Source organism: Diabrotica virgifera, chromosome 1 (assembly GCF_917563875.1).
Source record: "Diabrotica virgifera virgifera chromosome 1, PGI_DIABVI_V3a".
Lineage (NCBI taxonomy): Eukaryota > Metazoa > Arthropoda > Insecta > Coleoptera > Chrysomelidae > Diabrotica > Diabrotica virgifera.
In genome coordinates this window covers 1,035,292-1,055,697 of record NC_065443.1, presented here as the reverse complement: position 1 = coordinate 1,055,697, position 20,406 = coordinate 1,035,292, and the positions used below count along the sequence as shown (strand labels likewise).

The 20,406-nt window shown below is 33.8% G+C and overlaps 2 protein-coding genes across 2 annotated transcripts; both read right to left on the bottom strand.

The window, feature by feature from the left end:
* Nucleotides 1–962: 962 nt before the first annotated feature.
* On the bottom strand, nucleotides 963–2,518 carry LOC114331016 (uncharacterized; the record flags this gene model as incomplete). The annotated part of the gene is made up of 1 exon (XM_050645547.1): nucleotides 963–2,518. A coding segment is annotated over one exon (351 nt), but the record flags the coding sequence as incomplete, so codon positions are not given.
* Nucleotides 2,388–14,179, bottom strand: LOC114331017 (golgin subfamily A member 5-like). The gene is made up of 3 exons (XM_050645535.1): nucleotides 13,977–14,179; nucleotides 5,130–5,205; nucleotides 2,388–3,325 (listed from the first exon to the last, which is right to left on the bottom strand). Exons 1-3 carry the CDS (start codon nucleotides 14,177–14,179, stop codon nucleotides 2,522–2,524), a joined length of 1,083 nt encoding a protein of 360 aa, XP_050501492.1. The 3' UTR covers nucleotides 2,388–2,521.
* Nucleotides 14,180–20,406: the final 6,227 nt, after the last annotated feature.

Here is a 20,406-nt window from a genome sequence, read left to right as displayed (position 1 = left end):
GACATATCTTTCGACGAAAATTTTGTTTTCATATACAAATTCGCCGTCTTTTCGTTTGTGCGTTGCCGCAGCTATAATACTTGGAGCCGATCTACCGATGAACCCACATGTGATTTTGCCTCCGGAATCCAAATCTGAAAACGGCATTTCAATAGTGCTCTTCAACAACAGCCATTTGTTTTGAGTTTCTGTCATGTGTCATGTTTTGCCACGTCCTGTTTTCCGAGAATATCTCAGCATGGTCCAGGTCCTTCCATAGGATGGTGCCTCTCATATGATAATATCCTTTTGACCTCACTATCCAACTGAGGATTAAGTTATCCTTAGCCATAGTATAACCTCTTCTGTAACCAGCCATATTTAATTGTTTATAATTTATTTAACATATCATGTGGACGGTTATGGTTGGGTCCCATAAACATCCTTCTCCAACACCGTGGTCTACCTTACACCTGCAAGAGTCGCACTTGATCGACCCCTGGTGCGTGAAAAGAATTTCCTATCCATAGTATCCTGATTTAAATCCTGACCCGTCATTTTTTAAGTACCGTCAAAATCCACTTGACCGTACCGTTCGCTGTTAAAGCTTTTACAACTAAAAAGATATTATTATGCCCAGTTCCTACATAGATATATTCTATATATCTCTAAAAAATTATGCCCTGTTTCTACATAGATAAATTCTATATATATCTAAAAAAAATTGTGCCCTTTTCCTATTCTATATATCTCTAAAAAAATTATGCTGCCCTGTTCCTACATAGATATATTCTATATATATCTAAAAAAAATTATGCCCTGTTCCTACGTAGATATATTCTATATATATATATATATATATATATATATATATATATATATATATATATATATATATATATCTATAAAAAAGGTTCTTGCGGGGTTCTTGCTGTTGGTATCAGATATGTTTTATTTTGAGATCACTACAGAGCTGTGTTTTGCTAATTGTACATCGAAATTCAGCGACCAATGACCGAAATGTACATCGCTCTAGCCTGTGCTTCTTTATACAGAAAAAGAAAGAAGGTATAACTGGTTGCCTAAATTTGTGAGAAAATAAAAATTAAAAAAAAGGAAAGGAAATAAAATTATAGAACAGAATAGATATATGATTTTAAATGTCGTTGAACTGGTTTTTCTCATACTGATACCCTTTTTCAGGGTTTCCAAGAGAGTTTTTACACCAGGGACAGTTATTTCGGTTAAATATGGGATAGTGATATCATTATTTGGATTCTCTATGGTTTCCAACGTGGTTTCTTTTCTTGGTTTGTCACTAAGTAAATCGTAGATCTTTCCTTGGTATAACTCCATGAAGGATACCGAAATATTAAAGCCATAATCGACGTTTTTACTTATTATCGTCTAATTACAAAAATATATTTATTTTAATATCCAAACTCGTTTACAGTGGTCAAAATCAATGACACACCAAATTATATTACTTTTCGCCACGAACTTACGATACCAATTAATTATCTATCGCATTCCGCTGTGTTTATATGTCATCACCGAACTACCAGTATCTCCGTATCGACTCTATCCCAAGCTGATGACCATATAAGGAAATTAGTGATTCAAAAGCCGACCACCGTATTAGGAATTGAGTGTGACTGCACTAGTCACCACTTGAACCACATTTTTGAAAATTCGTAGAGGGTCCTATGGAGGTACAATGTTTGTGCAATTTTTTTGACAAAAAAAATACAAAACCCATTCTTTAAAATGGCGTTAATTAGGTTCCTTAATTATTATCAACAAATTAGCTGCGAATTAAAAAAGAATGTGTGTGTACTTTGTATGCACGTAAGAAGTTATACGTCTATTATAATATAATTTCGAAGAGACGATGATGGTTAGAACCGTTAAGTTCTTCATTAGTCTTTTGAAGTGCTTGAAGAGCGTTTTCCAATTCCTGTATTTTAGTTTTGTGTTGCGTGTTTTTTGATTCATATGCGCTTTCTTTTTCGTTAATTACTGTAGTTAATTCGGCTAATTTTTTACTGGAATCTCCCGAATTTGCAACCACAGCAGCTAATTCGTTGTCAACTTCTCTTTTTCAGTAGAAAGTATTTCGACTTGTTTATCAGCATCCTTTAATTTCTCTTGCATAATTTTATTTTCGTTAGTAATCACACTTATATTTTCAATTAGTTTTTTTATTACTGTCTAACTGAGTCTGTATCTGATTTTTAGATTCAGACAATTCTTGAATGATACTATTAATTTTACTGTCCTGTTCTTTATTATTATTATGATTGGTTTCCACAAGCTGCGATAAGTCTGATATGTCTTTGTCTATATTTTCAATTTCTGTTAGTAAATCTGAAACCCGAATTTCAAAATCATGCATTTCTCTTTTGTGTTCTTCTGTGATTTGCTTTAACTTATCTTCATGATCAATCGCAGCTTGCGAAAGTTGTGGTTTTATCGTCTCTAGCTCCTCCAATTTTTTGGTCACGTTATTGTTGACTTCATTGATCACTTGCTCGTTCTCGCATTACATGTCTGTTAATCTTTTTTGCAATTCTTCCAATTCTTCGTTTTTAAGACCTATAGTCATACACAATCGCTCTTTTTCTGCTCTAATCCGCCTTTCGGCTTCATTTTTCTCTGACAAAGCCTTTAGATTAGTAGCTAGCACATTTTCTAACTCTATTTCTCTGGATGTTACGTCTGACCGTAGAGATTCTATTAAGTCATCTTTTTGTTTTACTTGCTCCACTAAAACTGCTAGATTTTCAGCTGCTTTGCCTATTTCTGTATTTATAGTCACATTTAATTGTTCTCTATTTTGAAGTTCCGTTTGTAGTTCATTGTTTCTACTTTGCTGTTGTTTGTTATCGTTCTGTAGGCCTTCGATTTGATTCTTTAAACTTGCAATCATCACTGAAGATGTTTTTTGACTTTCTTCCAACTCAGATCTTATTTTTATCAAATCTAAATCTTTTCGATTAAGATTTTCTTGATGTTCGTTACTTGCATCTACATGAAACTTAATATTTTGATCCTTTTGTAAAATTTCACTTTCAAGATGTCGTATTTTCTCATGTCGAGCTGTAATTTCTTGTGTATGGGAAGCTACTACTTCTTTATTACTCAACTCGTACTTTTCTACAAGAGCACCAATCTCTTTCTTAAGATTCTCAATTTCTTGAGCTTTATTTGTTAGGGTGGTAGATACTTCCTGAATCTGGGATTCACGCGCTGCCAATGTACTTGCGAATTCAGCTTTATTGTCTTCTAATTCCTTCACTTTGTCTTTTATATGTTCCTTAATGGTATATATCTTTCTTTCTTCAAGCTAGATTCTACATCACTGAGATTCGATTGGTATTGCTGTAAGTTATTCGATACTGATTCTAAGTCAATTTTTGTTATTTCCAATTGTGACTGTAGGCTTCTACTTTCACTTGGCGTTCGCAGAATTACCCTATCTTCATTATTTTCTGTCTTATGCTATTGCAAAAAATAGGTCTCTGGGATAAACAAATATAATAACTTTTAAACTAACGAATGGATCGGTCTCAAATTTTGAGGGCTTGTAAGTACCCAATACACAACTTTGGGTGAAACAGCAAAGTTCTACGTTAATTTTAATAAAAGTTATTAACAAATAACGATTTTACTATATTTTTCAGTTTGTGAAGCGACAAATTGACTTTTTAACTTTCAAAAATCGGCATTGTGAAACTTTTTCAATTTTCTAAAAAATCAAATTTTATAATTTAATGTCAACTATTTAGCTTTTTTTAATAGGGTGCAAAAAATCGAAAAAAACGGGTTTGGTTTGCACTAAATTGTTAGTAATTAAAAAAAGGTCCCAAACTATAGGCAGGAAACAGGTAGGTTTTCTTTCTATATGTCTACAATAACTAAAAAAATTATCAGCTACCTGGATCCTACTCCTTCGTATTTTAGGAGGCGTTGTTCTAATTCTCTAATTCTCTTTAAAGCTGCCTCTAACTCTTTTTGAGATTTGCATTTGCAACCTGCTTCGGCTGGAACAAAAATAATTTATCAAAATTGACAAATTGGCACAGTACTCCGACACGATCGGACTCAGAATACAGAAACACAGAGAAAACCAAACTGTTAAACAATAATAACCACCCAAATAATAAAATAATGATCAGTGGTAAGGAAGTAGAAGAGGTAGACAAGTTCACATATCTGGAATCAGTCATGGAAAAGAGCGGGGAGTGTAAAAATGATATACAGACGAGAATAATAAAGGCTCAACATGCATTCAACGATTTAAATAGAATTTGGCACATAATTATGGGATAGAACAAAGCAAACTAGCATATCTACTACAGTCAAATGTTTTTCGAAATTTTTAAATATTTTAATTTTTTTATTAATGTCGATTATAATTATTGAAGTTGTCACCTAACTTTATCAGCAAAAATCCAAATGCTACCTCTCACATCCAAAGATAGAGGTTTTTTCACAGATCCTTCCTGGTCTATTATAGATCATATAAAAAATACATGATTAAAATAAATTGTTTGTAAAGCAGTAACGTGTGAATAATTAAAAAACGGTTCCGAATTTTAGGCAGGAAAAAGGTATGTTTTCCTCTTCTATAATAAATAAAAAAGTGTCAGTATAAGTAAAAGCATAATTCACTGTCACAAACATCGTCTATTTTTTGCTTATTTCCCTGGAGTAATCATGTTAGTGTAAGAATTAATGTTTTTACTTTCTTTCTGCTGATTCTATTTAATTTTCCATTTTGAATATTTTATCGTGAATATACTTTGTGAATTCGTATTATCGACAGTGAAAAGTATTATATCGATGGTTTAGCAGTAATTAGCCGGTGATAAAAAACCGAACACAAAAACAGCTAAAAAGTGTAAATATACACCTATGATGTTGAAAGAAGGCTATAATTAGCTTACCTTAGCTTAGTACCATCTCTTTATTTCAGTACATAAATTACCTCTCAACAGCTATTGAACTAATTTTTCTTCGTTATTGATATTATATAAACTTACGGTCTTTAAATATTTAATCTTCTTGATATAGTAATCATGTTGTGACTGGCTGATTGACATAAAGTCCATGCCATAACAAACAAAAAAAAACTTCGTTGTACTTACTGTTTTTGGTTTAATTCCTCCAATTCCTGCAACATTTTTTCTGTCGAGGCCAAAACCTCTCGAACTCTGGAACTCCCTGGAACAAAAATAATTTATCAAAATTGACAAATTGGCACAGTACTCCGACACGATCGGACTCAGAATAAACACAAATTTAGAAAAGGCATCAATCAAAACCAAGACGTATTTATTTTGAGATTTCGTTAAAACAAATGGTCCTAAATGATCGGCATGGAGTATATGAAACGGTCTAGCATATTTTGGAATGAAATGTAGATAGCCAGGCTTTTTTCCTCCTGCTGTGACCCTGTCTTTTGTAGCATGTGGACGGTTATGGTTGGGTCCCATACACATCCTTCTCCAACACCGTGGTCTACCTTAAACCTGTAAAAGTCGCACTTGATCGACCCCTGGTGCGTGAAACGAATTTCCTATCCATAGTATCCTGGTTTAAATCCTGACCCGTCATTTTTTAAATACCTCCAAAATCCACTTGACCGTACTGTTCACTGTTAATAAGATAGTTCCAGTTTTTACAACTAAAATGATGGTATTATACCCTGTTCCTACATAGTTTTATTCTATATATCTAAAAAAAAAAAAGAATGTCTGGGTACTTTGTACGCACGTAAGAAGTTGTATGTCTGTTATATGATTTCAACCAAAATAATATACTTTAAACAGTTTTTTTATATTTTATTTAAATATTAAACTAATTTATACTTACTATTTTTCAAAAAAATTTATTAAAACAGTGCCAAAAATTAAAATAATAAAAGAATAAAACACACACAAACACATTAAACATGCCACAAATGATTTCTGAACGATAATTGTCGGAAAAAATTTCGTTCATGTTTTATTTAAATTAAAAATAGCAAAATCTATAAAATAATCTTAATAAAAATGTAGTATTAACATTCTACTCTTCTTCTTTTTTTAGTATTTTGCTTCTTCTGTAGCAAGGCTATCAACAATCTCATTACCAAAAATTTCTTCATGCCTATTAAAAGCACATATTATGTACTTACTGTTTTTGTAAACCGATTTTTTAGGCTATGCCATGTCCTGTCTTCTTCAAAAATCTCCGCGTCTTCCATGTCTTTCCAGTGACGGGTAACTCGCAATTTGTAGTATGCTTTCCTCAGCAAGAGTATACGCCCTTCGGTGACTAGCCATCTTTAATTCACAATTTATTTAACAAATCACTGTAAACTGTAATCTCACAACATAAAAAAAACAGCAGAGCAATCTAGCAAAAACGAAGTTTTAACTAGTTTTAACATTCTACTCTTCTTGTTTATTTAGTATTTTGCCCCTTCTGTAGCAAGGCTATCAACAATCTTATTACCAAAAATTTCTTCATGCCTATTGACAGAACAATATGTACTTACTGTTTTAATGAACCTGTTTTTAAGGCTCTGCCACGTCCTGTCCTCCAAGAATATTCTACCGGCTTCCATGTCCCTCCAGAGTATTGTACCTCTCAGATGGTAATATCCCTTGAACCGGATAATCCAATTAAGGATTAAGTTATCCTCATTAATAGTGTAGCCACTTTTGTAACCACAATCAACCATATTTAATTATTTATAATTTATTAATTTAACAAATCACTATAATCTCACTCACAGTCACAGCTGACAGCATAAAAAAACCAAAAACCAAGCCAAAGCGAAGTAAGTACTGTAAACGTAAAAAGCAATGCAAAAAAATAAAAAAAAAAACGTTATGGTTATGACACTATTGCCAGATCTATCCACTAATCTATCAGGGCATTGCCAAAAAAATTTATAATAATTAAAATAACTGCAATTAATATAAAAACAAACGACAAATATTGATTCGTTCATGTTTTATTTAAATTAAAATATCCTCAGCCATGTCTGAACTGTCTGACCTGTCTGAACTGTCAGAACTTGCCTCGAAGTTTTTTGCAGTCTGGGTCCAACCCTGCATTATCCTATGTTTTTCTTCATTATTAATGGAATTGTAAGTACTTTTATATATGTTCGGCTGAGAGTTTAGACATATCTTTCGACGAAAATTTTGTTTTCATATACAAATTCGCAGTCTGTTCGTTTGTGCGTTGCCGCAGCTACAATACTTGGAGCCGATCTACCGATGAACCCACATGTGATTTTTTAACTACTTAACTAACTTAATTCAGAACAAAAGGAAGACGTTGCACTGCAACTATTGTGCAGTGGTAATGACCTTGTTTTTACGAAGGTATGTTTGTAAGGTATATTTGTATAGGTATGTATATGAGAGTGGAATAGGCCTACAGGGGATACCACTATAAAAAAAAACGCTCCAAACGTTATCTACTTCTTTCAAGGGCCAATCCATGCCAAGTGGTCCAATATAAATTAAGTTGGTTGCCTGACTATTTTTAATACTTATCGAGGTTCCCCTGTGGTTAGTATAAGTTATAATAGATATAATTACCATTCACTGTCTGAACTGTCTGACCTAGAGTCACAACTTTCTTCGAATTCTTTTGCTGTCTGGGTCCAACCCTGCATTATCCTATGTTTTTCTTCATTATTAATGGAATTGTAAAAACTTTTATATATGTTCGGTTGAGAGTTAAGACATATCTTTCGACGAAAATTTTGTTTTCATATACAAATTCGCCGTCTGTTCGTTTGTGCGTTGCCGCAGCTACAATACTTGGAGCCGATCTACCGATGAACACACATGTGATTTTGCCCCCTGAATCCAAATCTGAAAACGGCATTTCAATAGTGCTCTTCAACAACAGCCATTTGTTTTGAGTTTCTGTCATGTGTCATGTTTTGCCACGTCCTGTTTTCCGAGAATATCTCAGCATGGTCCAGGTCCTTCCATAGGATGGTGCCTCTCATATGATAATATCCTTTTGGCCTCACTATCCAACTGAGGATTAAGTTATCCTTAGCCATAGTATAACCTCTGTAACTTCTGTAACCAGCCATATTTAATTGTTTATAATTTATTTAACATATCATGTGGACGGTTATGGTTGGGTCCCATAAACATCCTTCTCCAACACCGTGGTCTACCTTACACCTGTAAGAGTCGCACTTGATCGACCCCTGGTGCGTGAAACGAATTTCCTATCCATAGTATCCTGGTTTAAATCCTGACCCGTCATTTTTTAAATACCTCCAAAATCCACTTACCGTACTGTTCACTGTTAATAAGATATTTCCAGTTTTTACAACTAAAATGATGTTATTATGCCCTGTTTCAAATTTATCCAATTTCTGTCCGATTTCTATCTAGTTTTCAGTGAAAAAAAGTTATGGCATCACAGAGAGACGAATGCTGCGCTTAGTATGGTCGTGGTCTCTAAAATTCCGAATAGCTTTCATGATTTCCGACCTATGTCCCAGAGATCCCACTTAAAGAACAAGAAAAAATTGAAATCTACTAAATTTTACCTGCAATTCGTTGAAATCAATTATAACTTTTTGAAGTTGCTCATATATCAATATCGCCTCATTGGCCAGTTTATCGCATGTGTCCTCAAAGTTGGTTTTTCTATTTGGAATGACCTAAAATGGATAATAATATTGTATAACCAGCAGCTTTTTGTATATAAGTGTAACTATTGATAACAGAGAATAACAAGATTGTGTCTGCCATTTTTGTCTAAACTGAGGTTCTTTTTTGTGAGCGATAATGTTGGTTTCTCAGTTTGATTTCGATGTCGTTTTGATATTCTTTAATATCTCTAGGTTGGGTCTATATTGGTATCGGTTTCGTATTTACTAATTTGCGGCTCTTTGGTTTTGTGCTTATTTTAACTTTTGTTCTTACCATTTTATAGTCACTACCAGTGTTAAATGCATTTAGAACCGTTACGTCTTGGATGATTTCTATATTGTTTGTAATTATGAAGTCAATTTCGTTTTTGTTTTAATATCTGGGCTTGCCCAAGTCCATCTTCTATGTAGTTTCTTATAGAAAAAGATATTCATTTGGACTAGTTTATTCTGAAGGAGAAAACCAATTAAGATCTCTCCTCTTTCATTCCTTCCATTTAGCCCAAATTATCCAATTGACGTTTCTTCTGAAAATGCTTTAATTTATATTTTCGCATTGTAATCACCACATATTATCACGTATTGTGTGGGTACGTCGTTTAGGGCTATTGAGATATCGTCGTAGAACTAATACAAAACAAACGACAAATATTGATTCGTTCATGTTTTATTTAAATTAAAAATAGCAAAATCTATAAAATAATCTTGATAAAAATGTATTATTAACATTCTACTCTTCTTCTTTTTTTAGCATTTTGCTCCTTCTGTAGCAAGGCTATCAAAAATCTCATTACCAACAATTTCTTCATGCATATTAACAGCACATAATATGTACTTACTTTTTTCAAAAATCGATTTTTCAGGCTCTGCCAGGTCCTGTCTTCTTCGAATATCTCTGCGTGTTCTAGGTCTTTCCCGAAACGGGTACCTCGCAGTTGGTAGTATGCCTTAATTCTTACTATCCAGCTGAGGATAAGTTTATCCTCAGCAAGAGTATACTCCCTTCAGTAACCAGCCATCTTTAATTCATAATTTATTTAACAAATCACTGTAAACTGTAATCCACAACATAAGAAAACCAAGTAACTTATCGTGCAATCTGGCAAAAACGTTATGAAACTATCTGAACTTGCGACGAAGGTTTTGGCAATCTGCCTCCAAGCCTGCATTATCTTGTTTTTTTCTTCGTTTGTAATCGAATACCTACTTTTATAGATGTTCGGCTGGATCTAAAATAAGTAGTAATTATTTAATATAAGACTTTAGACATATCTTTCGACGAAAATTTTGTTTTCAAATACAAATTCGCAGTCTGTTCGTTTGTGCGTTGCCGCAGCTACAATACTTGGAGCCGATCTACCGATGAACCCAGATGTGATTTTTTAACTACTTAACTAACTTAACTGAGAACAAAAGGAAGACGTTGCACTGCAACTATTGTGCATACTGTTCCTACATAGATATATTCTACATATATCTAAAAAAAAGAATGTGTGTGTACTTTGTACGCACGTAAGAAGTTGTACGTCTATTATATAATTTCAACGAAATTAATATACTTTAAACAGTTTATTTATATTTTATTTAAATATTAAACTAATTTATACTTACTATTTTTCAAAAAATTTTATTAAAACAGTGCCAAAAATTAAAATAATAAATAATAAATTAAAAGATATGTTTATGAGAGTGGAATAGGCCTACAGGGGATACCACTATAAAAAAAACGCGCCAAACGTTATCTACTTCTTTCAAGGGTCAATCCATGCCAAGTGGTCCAATATAAATTAATTTGGTTGCCTGACTATTTTCTATTTTTTTTATTTTTCTACCTTTTAAACTTCAATCTATAGTCTATAGAGAGTACAAAATTGCATTCATTTTATTTTTAAAAAATTTATTTTGCCAATGACGGCCATTTTTGTTAAAGCGGATTGATCATTCTCACGGAAAACATGGCTTCGCTCTTTAGCCAATATTTTCACTGAGGCTTGTCGTAGAACAAGAAATCAAAAACCAAACTTTTTAGATAAGTATGCTCTAAAAAACGGCCTTTATTAAATAGCATTATTTAATTTTAAACTACCCTTAAGGCCTTAAACGAACATCAAAGTTTGAAGAGGTAAACTGATAAAATTCCATTTTCAGCATTTTTTTAACAGCATAAGGCAAGCCGATAATGGTTTGTCATTTTTTTCTGGAAAATACATACGTACATACTTTAAATAAGAAAAGTTTGAGCTTTAAAACGCGAGTAAATTTTTTTTTAAAAAATCTCAAAAATGTAATTTTTTGAAAAATCTCAATGTTTGACACCTTATATCTCTGACGGACACGCAGGAAAAAATTTGAAATTTGGCTGAATGTTAGCCCCTAGCAAGTAGAATAAGGAGTAAAAAATTTACAGGAGTTACAGGCCTGAAAAAATGGTCAAAAATCAAAATGGTCAAAATTTGAGCGTTTGCGGGCAGGGTGATTAAAATTCAAATAAACTGTCTAACGAAATAAAAATGAATCTATTTTCACCAGATTTCACAATGAATACAAATTTATACAGGGTGGGCCAAAGAAAAGAGTTCATCTTGATATTTGACAGTCATTAGATTTTGAGGAAATGCCGAAACAGGTCGATTTTTATTTTTAAATTACAATTTTATTTATATATTTCATACTTGTGACGTCCTCCATCTGTGCCTGATGACGTAATCGATGATTTTTTTAAATTGGAATAGGGGTCGTATGTTATCTCATTTGAAAGAGTGTTTAATTCTCTGTTTAGTAATATAAACAATAATATCATTAGTTATACAGAGTGGCCAAAATAATATTTTTTGAATTAAATTAATTGACACAATTTAAGAATATATGTAATTTATTTAACTCAAAATAGATTTAATTGCTGTCATAAAATATAAAAACAATATTATTTGGCAAATAAACATTGCTTTTCGCTTAAATTAAATGCTCAAACTGTCAAGAGGTAGGTGGGAGGCTGTTTGTGATTTGATTTCACAATAAATATTTTTTTGGTCACCCTGTATAAATAATGATCATAATGTTTATATTACTGAATAGAGAATTGAACACGCTTTCAAATAAGATACCACACGGCCCCTATTCCCATTTAAAATAATCATCGATTACGTCATCACGATCTAATGGATGGCGTCACGTAGTATGAAAAGGTATATGCCAAAAAGTTCCAATATAAAATTAAAAATAGACCTATTTCGGCATTTCCTTAAAATCTAATAGGTAACTATTGCCAAATATCGAGGTGGACTCTTTTCTTTGGCCCACCCTGTATAAATTTAGATTTATTGTGAAATCTGGTAAAAATATATTAATTTTTATTTCATTAGACAGTTTATTTGAATTTTATTGCCCTGCCCGAAACGCTCAAATTAATGATTTTTGGCCATTTTTTCAGGCCTGTAACTCATATACGACGTAAGTCTACAACTGCAAATTTTTACTCCTTATTCTACTTGCCAGAAGCTAACATTCAGCCAAATTTCAAATTTTGTCATGCGTGACCATCACAGATATAAGGGATCAAACTTTGAAATTTTTCAAAAAATTACATTTTTGAGATTTTATTTGAAAAAATTTACTGAAGTCTCAAAGCACAAAATTTTTTATTGTACGTACGTGTAAGTATGTACTATTGTATAATAAATATTTACGTATGTTTTTTCCAGAAAAAAAAATACAAACCATTATCTTATGCTGTTAAAAAAATGCTGAAAATGGAATTTCATCAGTTTACCTTTTCAAGCTTTGAGGTTCATTTAAAGCCTTAAGGGTAGTTTGAAATTAAATAATGCTATAGGCCGTTTTTTTAGAGCATACTTTTTTAAAAAGTTTGGTTTTTGATTAGGACAAACTATTGTTCTCAGTATTGGCTAAAGAGCGAAATCTTGTTTTAAGTGAAAATATTGATACGCTTTAACAAAAAGGGCCGTCATCGGCAAAATAATTTAAAAAAAAATGAATACAATTGTGTACTCTCTATAGAGTACACAATTACTAGATTATATAATACAATTACACAATTAATAGATTAAAAATTAGAAAAATAAAAAAATATTAAAAGTAGTCAAGCAACCACCTTTGGACCACTTGGCTTGGATCGACCCTCAAGTGGTGTGGAAACGATAACAATAATAATTATGTAGGTATATTAACTCCTTCAGTCATAATCGTTGCAGGTCTTTAGTGGTTATCCAAAATCAAATGAAAATAGAAATTTCACGAGGGTCAAATATAAATATTATCTATTTAACAGATCTGTTTTACAACTGTAATACAAGGATATCTTGTAATAGCTTGGTTATGTTGGTACAGTGCTTTGTGTAGTAAAATAGATTTGTTAATTAATATATTTGAAGCTCCTCATAAAATTTCAATTTTCAACTGACTTTGGGTAGATAGTACATAATCACTATGAAACTTTGTAAAAAGTCATGTAGATAATAGATTGAAATCTTTAACATTTATAAAAATTATTTTTTACATGAAATTTGATTCATACATACTGGCAACTAATATACAGTGAGCACGTAAGGAATGGAATAAATTCATTTTTTGATGAATGGGTGCTTTTGAAAAAAATCCGAAACAGGTCGATTTTTATTTTTAAATTGTGACTATACATATATACTAATAATATACTATATATACTAATAATAATTTTAGTATTGTTTATTCAGATTTAGCCATACGGCTCACACTTCCTCTAAGGGGAAAATTGACTCATCCCAGATACCTACGGTATCAAAAGGATTGAGCTCTGGTGGGACTCTTTCCGTGTTATCGAGCCCTAGGTGACTTGATACGCAGGTGTATCTCCCAAAAATGTTGACGTTAAGAGTAGTACAGCTTTCTGCATGGTCTTATAAATATGTTCATTTAGACTCAGCTTTTTGATGTTTTCTATGAGGTTCTTCGGAATGACTCCAGTGGTAGAAAGAACAATAGGTATTGTCTGGGTACTTTCCATTCTCCATTGTCTCCTTATTTATATTTCGATATCTCTATACTTGGCGATTTTTTCGTTGTGCTTACCAAGCAGATTATTGTTGTTAGGTATCGCCACATGTGTTAATGTTGTTTGCCTAGTAGGTTTATTAACTAGTATGAGATCCGGTCTATTATGTGCTACTCATTGGTCTGTGAGCACAGTTTGATCCCAGTAGAGTTTGTAGTTGTCGTTTTCAAGTATTCTATCATGGACGTATTGAAAATAAGTGAGATGGTCGGTCTGGAGAAGTCCAAGTTTGCCAGCTAGTTCCTGGTGAAGAATCTTTCCTACTGAGTCATGGCGTTCTTTATACTCAGTTCAGACAAACGCCTGGCAGCCCCCGGTAAGATGTTTGATGGATTCTTGGTCTTGACATCCATATCGGCATTTGTCCTTTTGGACTGAGGATCTTTGACAATATACTTCAGGTAATTTCTAGTTGGAATAATCTGATCCTGAATGGCAAGTATGAAACCTTCCGTCTCGGGAAACATCTTTCCTGACGTCAACCAGTAGTTCGACGCTGAATTCTCGACATGTTCTTGGTTAACCTCATTCAGATGCCGCCCATGCAGAGGCCTACCGATCTAGGTGTGCACTTTTTCTTCCTTAGATTGGTGGTTTATGCGCATTTCTTGTTCCCTCAGTTTAAGCGGCGTTGTGTCATCTACTGCGCATATTGCGCGATGTAAAGTAGATCTCTCAGTCTGCGCCTCAAAATAAGTTCTTAGATTAGTAACTTGTTTATTCAGTTGCTCACCTATGTCCATGAGTCGTCTTCCCCTAGATATCTCGGTAATGTTGTTCTCTCTACTGCACTGCGTGGATGATGTCTTTGTGCCTTTGTTAGAGGTGTTCTTGCTGTCCGCTGAAGACTCTCGTACGAACTCGGAAGTTAGTTCGGTTTTCATTTATTTATGATCAATTTTCCGTGCTTGCTTTACTCCCAGATATTTATACATGCCATTTTCACCCATGGCCTCGATGTTTTGGCCATCTTGCATATCGAAACCTCCGGGCTTAACCTTTCCCTTGGCTATATTTAGAATACAGCACTTGTCTAATCCAAAGTGCATACTGATGTCATTTGAAAAAGTTTCATCAGTTTCAATATTGTTTTCACCAGATGTTTTAAGGTGAACTTTCGTCTTCCACTTCGACATAATATGCTTTAAAAAGGTCACTATATTATCATCTACTTTATATTTTCGGTATATCTATAAGCCATTCATGCGGCACTGAATCAAAAGCTTTCTTGTATTCGATGAAAGCAGTAAAGAGATGGTATTGTTTATATATATAGAGAGTAAAGTATGGTTTATATTATAATATTATTAATATTATTTATAATTTAAAATAACATATATTATATAAACTCAGAGTTTGGTGTTAGTTTTGAGAGTAAACTGGATAAAAGAACAAATACTTACAATGTCTGGATAGTATCATGAGGTTATTTCCTGGTTTTCCCTCGTGATTTACTATCTTTTTAAAGACAAATCACATGCTATGATCTTTTTGTGACGGATATTCTTGAGTTAAAGTTGATTTCATCATGCTCAGATGGACGACGTCACTAGTGTGAGATATATGCCAAAAATCATCATTTAAAATTAAAAATCGACGTGTTTCGAGATTTGTTCCCAAAGTAACCTATTCTCGAGGCTTAAAGAATAAATAAAGGTATTTTTACAATAAATAATGCAATTGCAAAAAACGGAAAATTTTAGACCTTTCGCTGTTTTGCAACAACTAATTAACGAAATTAATGAATATTTTTATAAATTTTAGTTGTCAGTATTAATCAATATTTTATAATGTAAACAATACCTTTTTTTTTATAAATGGTCAATCTATCAACATTATACATTTTATGAAGTTTTATATAATTATGTAAAGATATGCGACGATTATGCATGAAGCAGTTAATGTACCTATCTACAATAAAATTATTATAATTTTGATGTATTTTAAGTGAATTTATATTTATGTTTAGGTACATATCCATAAACTAATAATAACAATCCAATCGAAGACCCCGGTAGAAGAACGGGGCAAGTCCACTTTTATGAATAGTTGGGAAGTCGACAAAAACTTAATATTTTTTAGAAAATATGAATAAATTATGCTTAATTAAATTAAGCTAGACAAGTCTTGTCTAATATTCTTCTAGGAGGATTATTTAAATTAAGCATAATTTATTCATATTTTCTAAAAATATTAAGTTTTTGTCGACTTCCCAACTATTCAGAAAAGTGGACTTGCCCCGTTCTTGCACCGGGGTCTTCAGGTACGATTATCGTACCGCGTATGCGTAGAAAGCTAGGACCTGTAATCGGCTTGTGCTTGTAGTCGGTTTGGTTATAATTCTTGGCGCCATGCGGACATGGAAGTGTTTTGGAAACCTTGCAGAAGGGGTTGTGGAGTACACGGAGGGCAACTATTACTATAGTTCATTCGCTTTCTAGATGAGCTAAGACGCCAGTTTCAGATGCCTAATTCATGGGTTTTTCGTGTCGTCGCAATTTTTCATTGGTTAGAAATTAATGTATAATATAGAATAAATTAATTTCTAACCAACGACAAGCTGCGACGATACAAAAAAACCCACGAATCAGGCGTCTGAAACTGGCGTCTTAGCTCATCTTGAAAGCGAATCAACTATAGTCCTACAAAGGTGAATGAGCATAGCTCTTGAAGCCACGCTGTATTTACCGTGAATATATCATCGTCATCATCATCAGCCTATCTCGATCCACTGTTGGATATATGCCTCCCCTATTTGTCTCCAAAGTATTCTATCATGCTCTCTCTGTATCCAGTTTTTTGTTTTCTTTCGTAAGTCATCCTGCCATCGTGTTGGTAGTCTTTCTCTGCTACGTTTATCGGCTCTTGGTCTCCATTGTTGGAAATTCGTTTCCATTCTTGGTCTGTCATTCTGGAAACGTGTCCAGCTCATTTTCATTTTAAGTTACATCTTCTTTCAATGATGTCTATGACTTTGGTCTTAGCTCGTAGATCTTCGTTTCTAATCATGTCTCGTAGAGTGGCCCCTATCATTGATCTCTCCATTCTTCTTTGCGCTACTCTGATTTAATGCGTTTTTCTTTGTGAGCGATAATGTTTCTGCACCATAGGTCATCACCGGTAGCACACGTTGTTTCTCAGTTTGGTTTCGATGTCGTTTTGATATTCTTTAATATCTCTAGGTTGGGTCTATATTGGTATTGGTTTCGTATTTACTCTTTCGCGTCTCTCTTGTTTTGTGCTTATTTTAACTTCTGCTCTTACCATTATATGGTCACTACCAGTGTTAAATGCATTTAGAACCGTTACGTCTTGGATGATTTCTTTTTTGTTTGTAATTATGAAATCAATTTCGTTTTTTGTTTTATTATCTTGGCTTGCCCAAGTCCATCTTCTATGTAGTTTCTTATAGAAAAAGATATTAATTTGGACTAGTTTATTCTGAAGGAGAACACCAATTAAGATCTCTCCTCTTTCATTCCTTCCATTTAGCCCAAATTATCCAAGTGAGGTTTCTTCTAGACATGCTTTAATTTCTATTTTCGCATTGTAATCACCACATATTATCACGTATTGTGTGGGTACGTCGTTTAGGGCTATTGAGATATCGTCGTAGAATTCTTTGACTTCTTCATCTGAATGGGTGGTTTTTGGTGCATAGACTTGAATTATCTTAATGCTGTATCTTTTATTGAGTTGTAATGTTAAGTAGGCAACTCTGTTCGATATTCCTTTAATGGATGCAATGCCTCCGTCTAATGTTTCTTCATTACTCATACTAGAGAAAATATTTCGGGTCTTCAGACTTTCTACTTTCCTTCTCACTTCGGTGACTCCTATTATGTCCCATTTGATATTGGACATTTCACCCTCCATCTCTTTCTTCTGATAAGGGACTTCTAGCATTGTAGGTAGCAATATGCATCAAGATGTGTTTTTTAGATCTTGTCATTTGCGAATTTTTGCCTCCCCCAGAATCCTTGAGACAGACCTTAAGAGGTGTGAGATTTGCCATTACTGATTTACCCACCTGGGGTTCACCGTTTCATTTGAAATTCGCCATGACGGGGGTAAATTTGGCAATTAAACCACCACGCTTGCCTTGCGTGTTGGTGAGTTTCTAAATCAGCCGCCCACTCTGGGTCAGACGCTGCAGGTTGGGTTTGGTTTGATTCTATATTAACCCCAAACTCGAGGGTTGCCATTTCCGCCATTCGTACCATACCGAATCGTCCGAAGCTCCGCTTCTCCGCCGTGGCTGCCATTGTGAACTTCATCCGTAACCATGGACAAGGGACCCTAAACAGGTACTAGTTTCCCGGGTCAGGGAACTCCCGGAATTTTGGGAGGGCAGAGATTGATTTATTTTCCCTGATAGGACTATCTTCAAGAATTTGAAGAGTTCCCACCTGCTACCCATGGGTGAATATATCAATGAATCATAAAGAGAGGTAAGTTATTGTTAATTTATTTTAGGCTGCATCTCAGGATACAGGTGTTTGTTAAATTGTTCTTACTCGACCTTTTTCTCTTATTTGAACCATATTTGTGTTTAAATGACAGCCCTGGCATTAAGGCTATCTGCTCCCGGTGAGTGTGGTTATCCCTTATCCGAGGGGTGGAATAATTGATACGCTTTTACTTGTTGAGTTGTTTTATTTACACTCGCATGAGCATAAGCTGGTAGCACCGCACCCAAAGAACGTCTCGTGAAGAAAGAGACACTATCTTTAATGTGGAAATATTACGTCTGATCACCCAAATAGAATGACGAATGTCTAATATAATAATAAGAATTCCCTTGTTATAGTTTTGCTGTTTATATATTTAGAAATGCCTATTCAGCATCGACCATGAAAAGTGTTTATAATTGACTCTGCAATTATTAGTGAATCGTGATCTAGGATAACAATATTTATATAATCGAATGAAGGTTGTAATATTGTTATGATGACATAAATAACTGAAAGTAATTATCGTAGATAATTACAGGGTGTTTTTAAGATATATCTACTGAGTACAGATGAATTCTTGTACACCTTCCCTTTTTAGGAATTTTCCGACTACGGGGAGGGAAATTTGCAAGTCGTGCTACCAACCCATACTGTGTTGTAATCAATACAAAAAATTTATTTTATATACAAACTTCCTAAGCCTACGCAAATACATAAATAATATAAAATGTTCGTTTAACAACATTGTTTCGTAACACTTGTTACTCACTGTGTTTTCGGATTGTAAGCATATAATCTATTCTTATGTATTTCCTTGATTTTATTGTTTTCTATTCTGATTTTACAATTAACGTTATTTACTTCTGTTATCGTGAAAGGACCTACATAAAGACTATCAAACTTACCATTCTCTTCCCTTTTTACAAGGACTAGGTCTCCTATTTTAAAGTGTTGTGGTGTTGCTTTGAGCTTATTCTTTTCTTGCCGCTCTTTTTTGTGTTTTAATAAGAAGGTTCTGGCTCTCTCGTGTGCGCTTTGTAGTTTGTATCGTAACTCATTGTAGTAGGCATCTATATTGTAACATGGTTGAATCTCATGTGTAAGGTCTTCCGGTAGGTTAACCTTCCTGCCATATAACAGTTCGAACGGTGTGTATCCATGATACGCGTTAGGGGTTGTATTGTAGCAGTATGTGAACATTCTGCAACACACATCCCAATTTTCTCTGTCTTCGTCTATGAATGCTCTTACGTACTCGTTCAACGTTCTGTGTAGTTTTTCGCAACTTCCAATGGACTGTGGGTGGTATGCCGTTGAAAAGTTGTGTTCTATTTTTAATAGCTTTGTTAATTCCTGCATTACTTCGTTCTTATACTCTGTGCCTTGGTCTGTTCTTATTTGCTTCATGAGTCCGTATGTTGGTATGAAATGATCAAAGATTCCTCTTGCTATTGTCTCTGCTTCTTTATTGCACACTGGTATGCTGACCGCGTATTTTGTCAGTTCACACAACATTGTGCTACAGTATTTATTACCTTCATTACTTCTCGTGAATGGACCTATTGTATCTATGTATACTATGTCCCATGGTTTGGAAGATGTGTCCGATATCACGAACTCTTCGACATGTGTTCTTTTCGGTTTGTTAATTTGACATTTGTGGCATTGTTTTACGTATTTTCTTACGTCTTTTTCCAAATTTTTCCATCGGAATCTTGCCTTTAGCTTCTTAATTAGTCTGTTATTCCCTACGTGTCCTCCGAACATCGGGTGATTATGGTATTCTCCTATTAATCTGTGTTTTTCTTTGTCATCTTTTATTGTTTCTGGTACTTCACATATGTATATTTCTATATTCTTCAATTTTTTATTTCCTTCTTTAATAAATTCATCAATTGTGCACATTTTAAAAATAATATCATTTACGTATATTTTTACTTTACGTACTGCATTCTCTACCGCCAGCTTATCAAGCTGTACCAACGCTTGGTTTAAATCGAAACGATTCAATCCTGTGGCTATGCTTTTGCTGCATTTTATTTTGTTTTTGGCCCTAATGCTCAGTCTTGGTGAGATTAGTTCTGCTCCAAAGGACAAAATTGGTAGTCTATGCGCCTCTAAATTATTTAGTACCTTCCTTACTGTCTGTTTGGTGGCTTCTGGCTGTAGTGCGAGTTCACTTTCAGCCTTTGTTTGTCTTGCTTTTTTCTCCTTTTCTTTTGCTTGAGCTCTTGTTATAG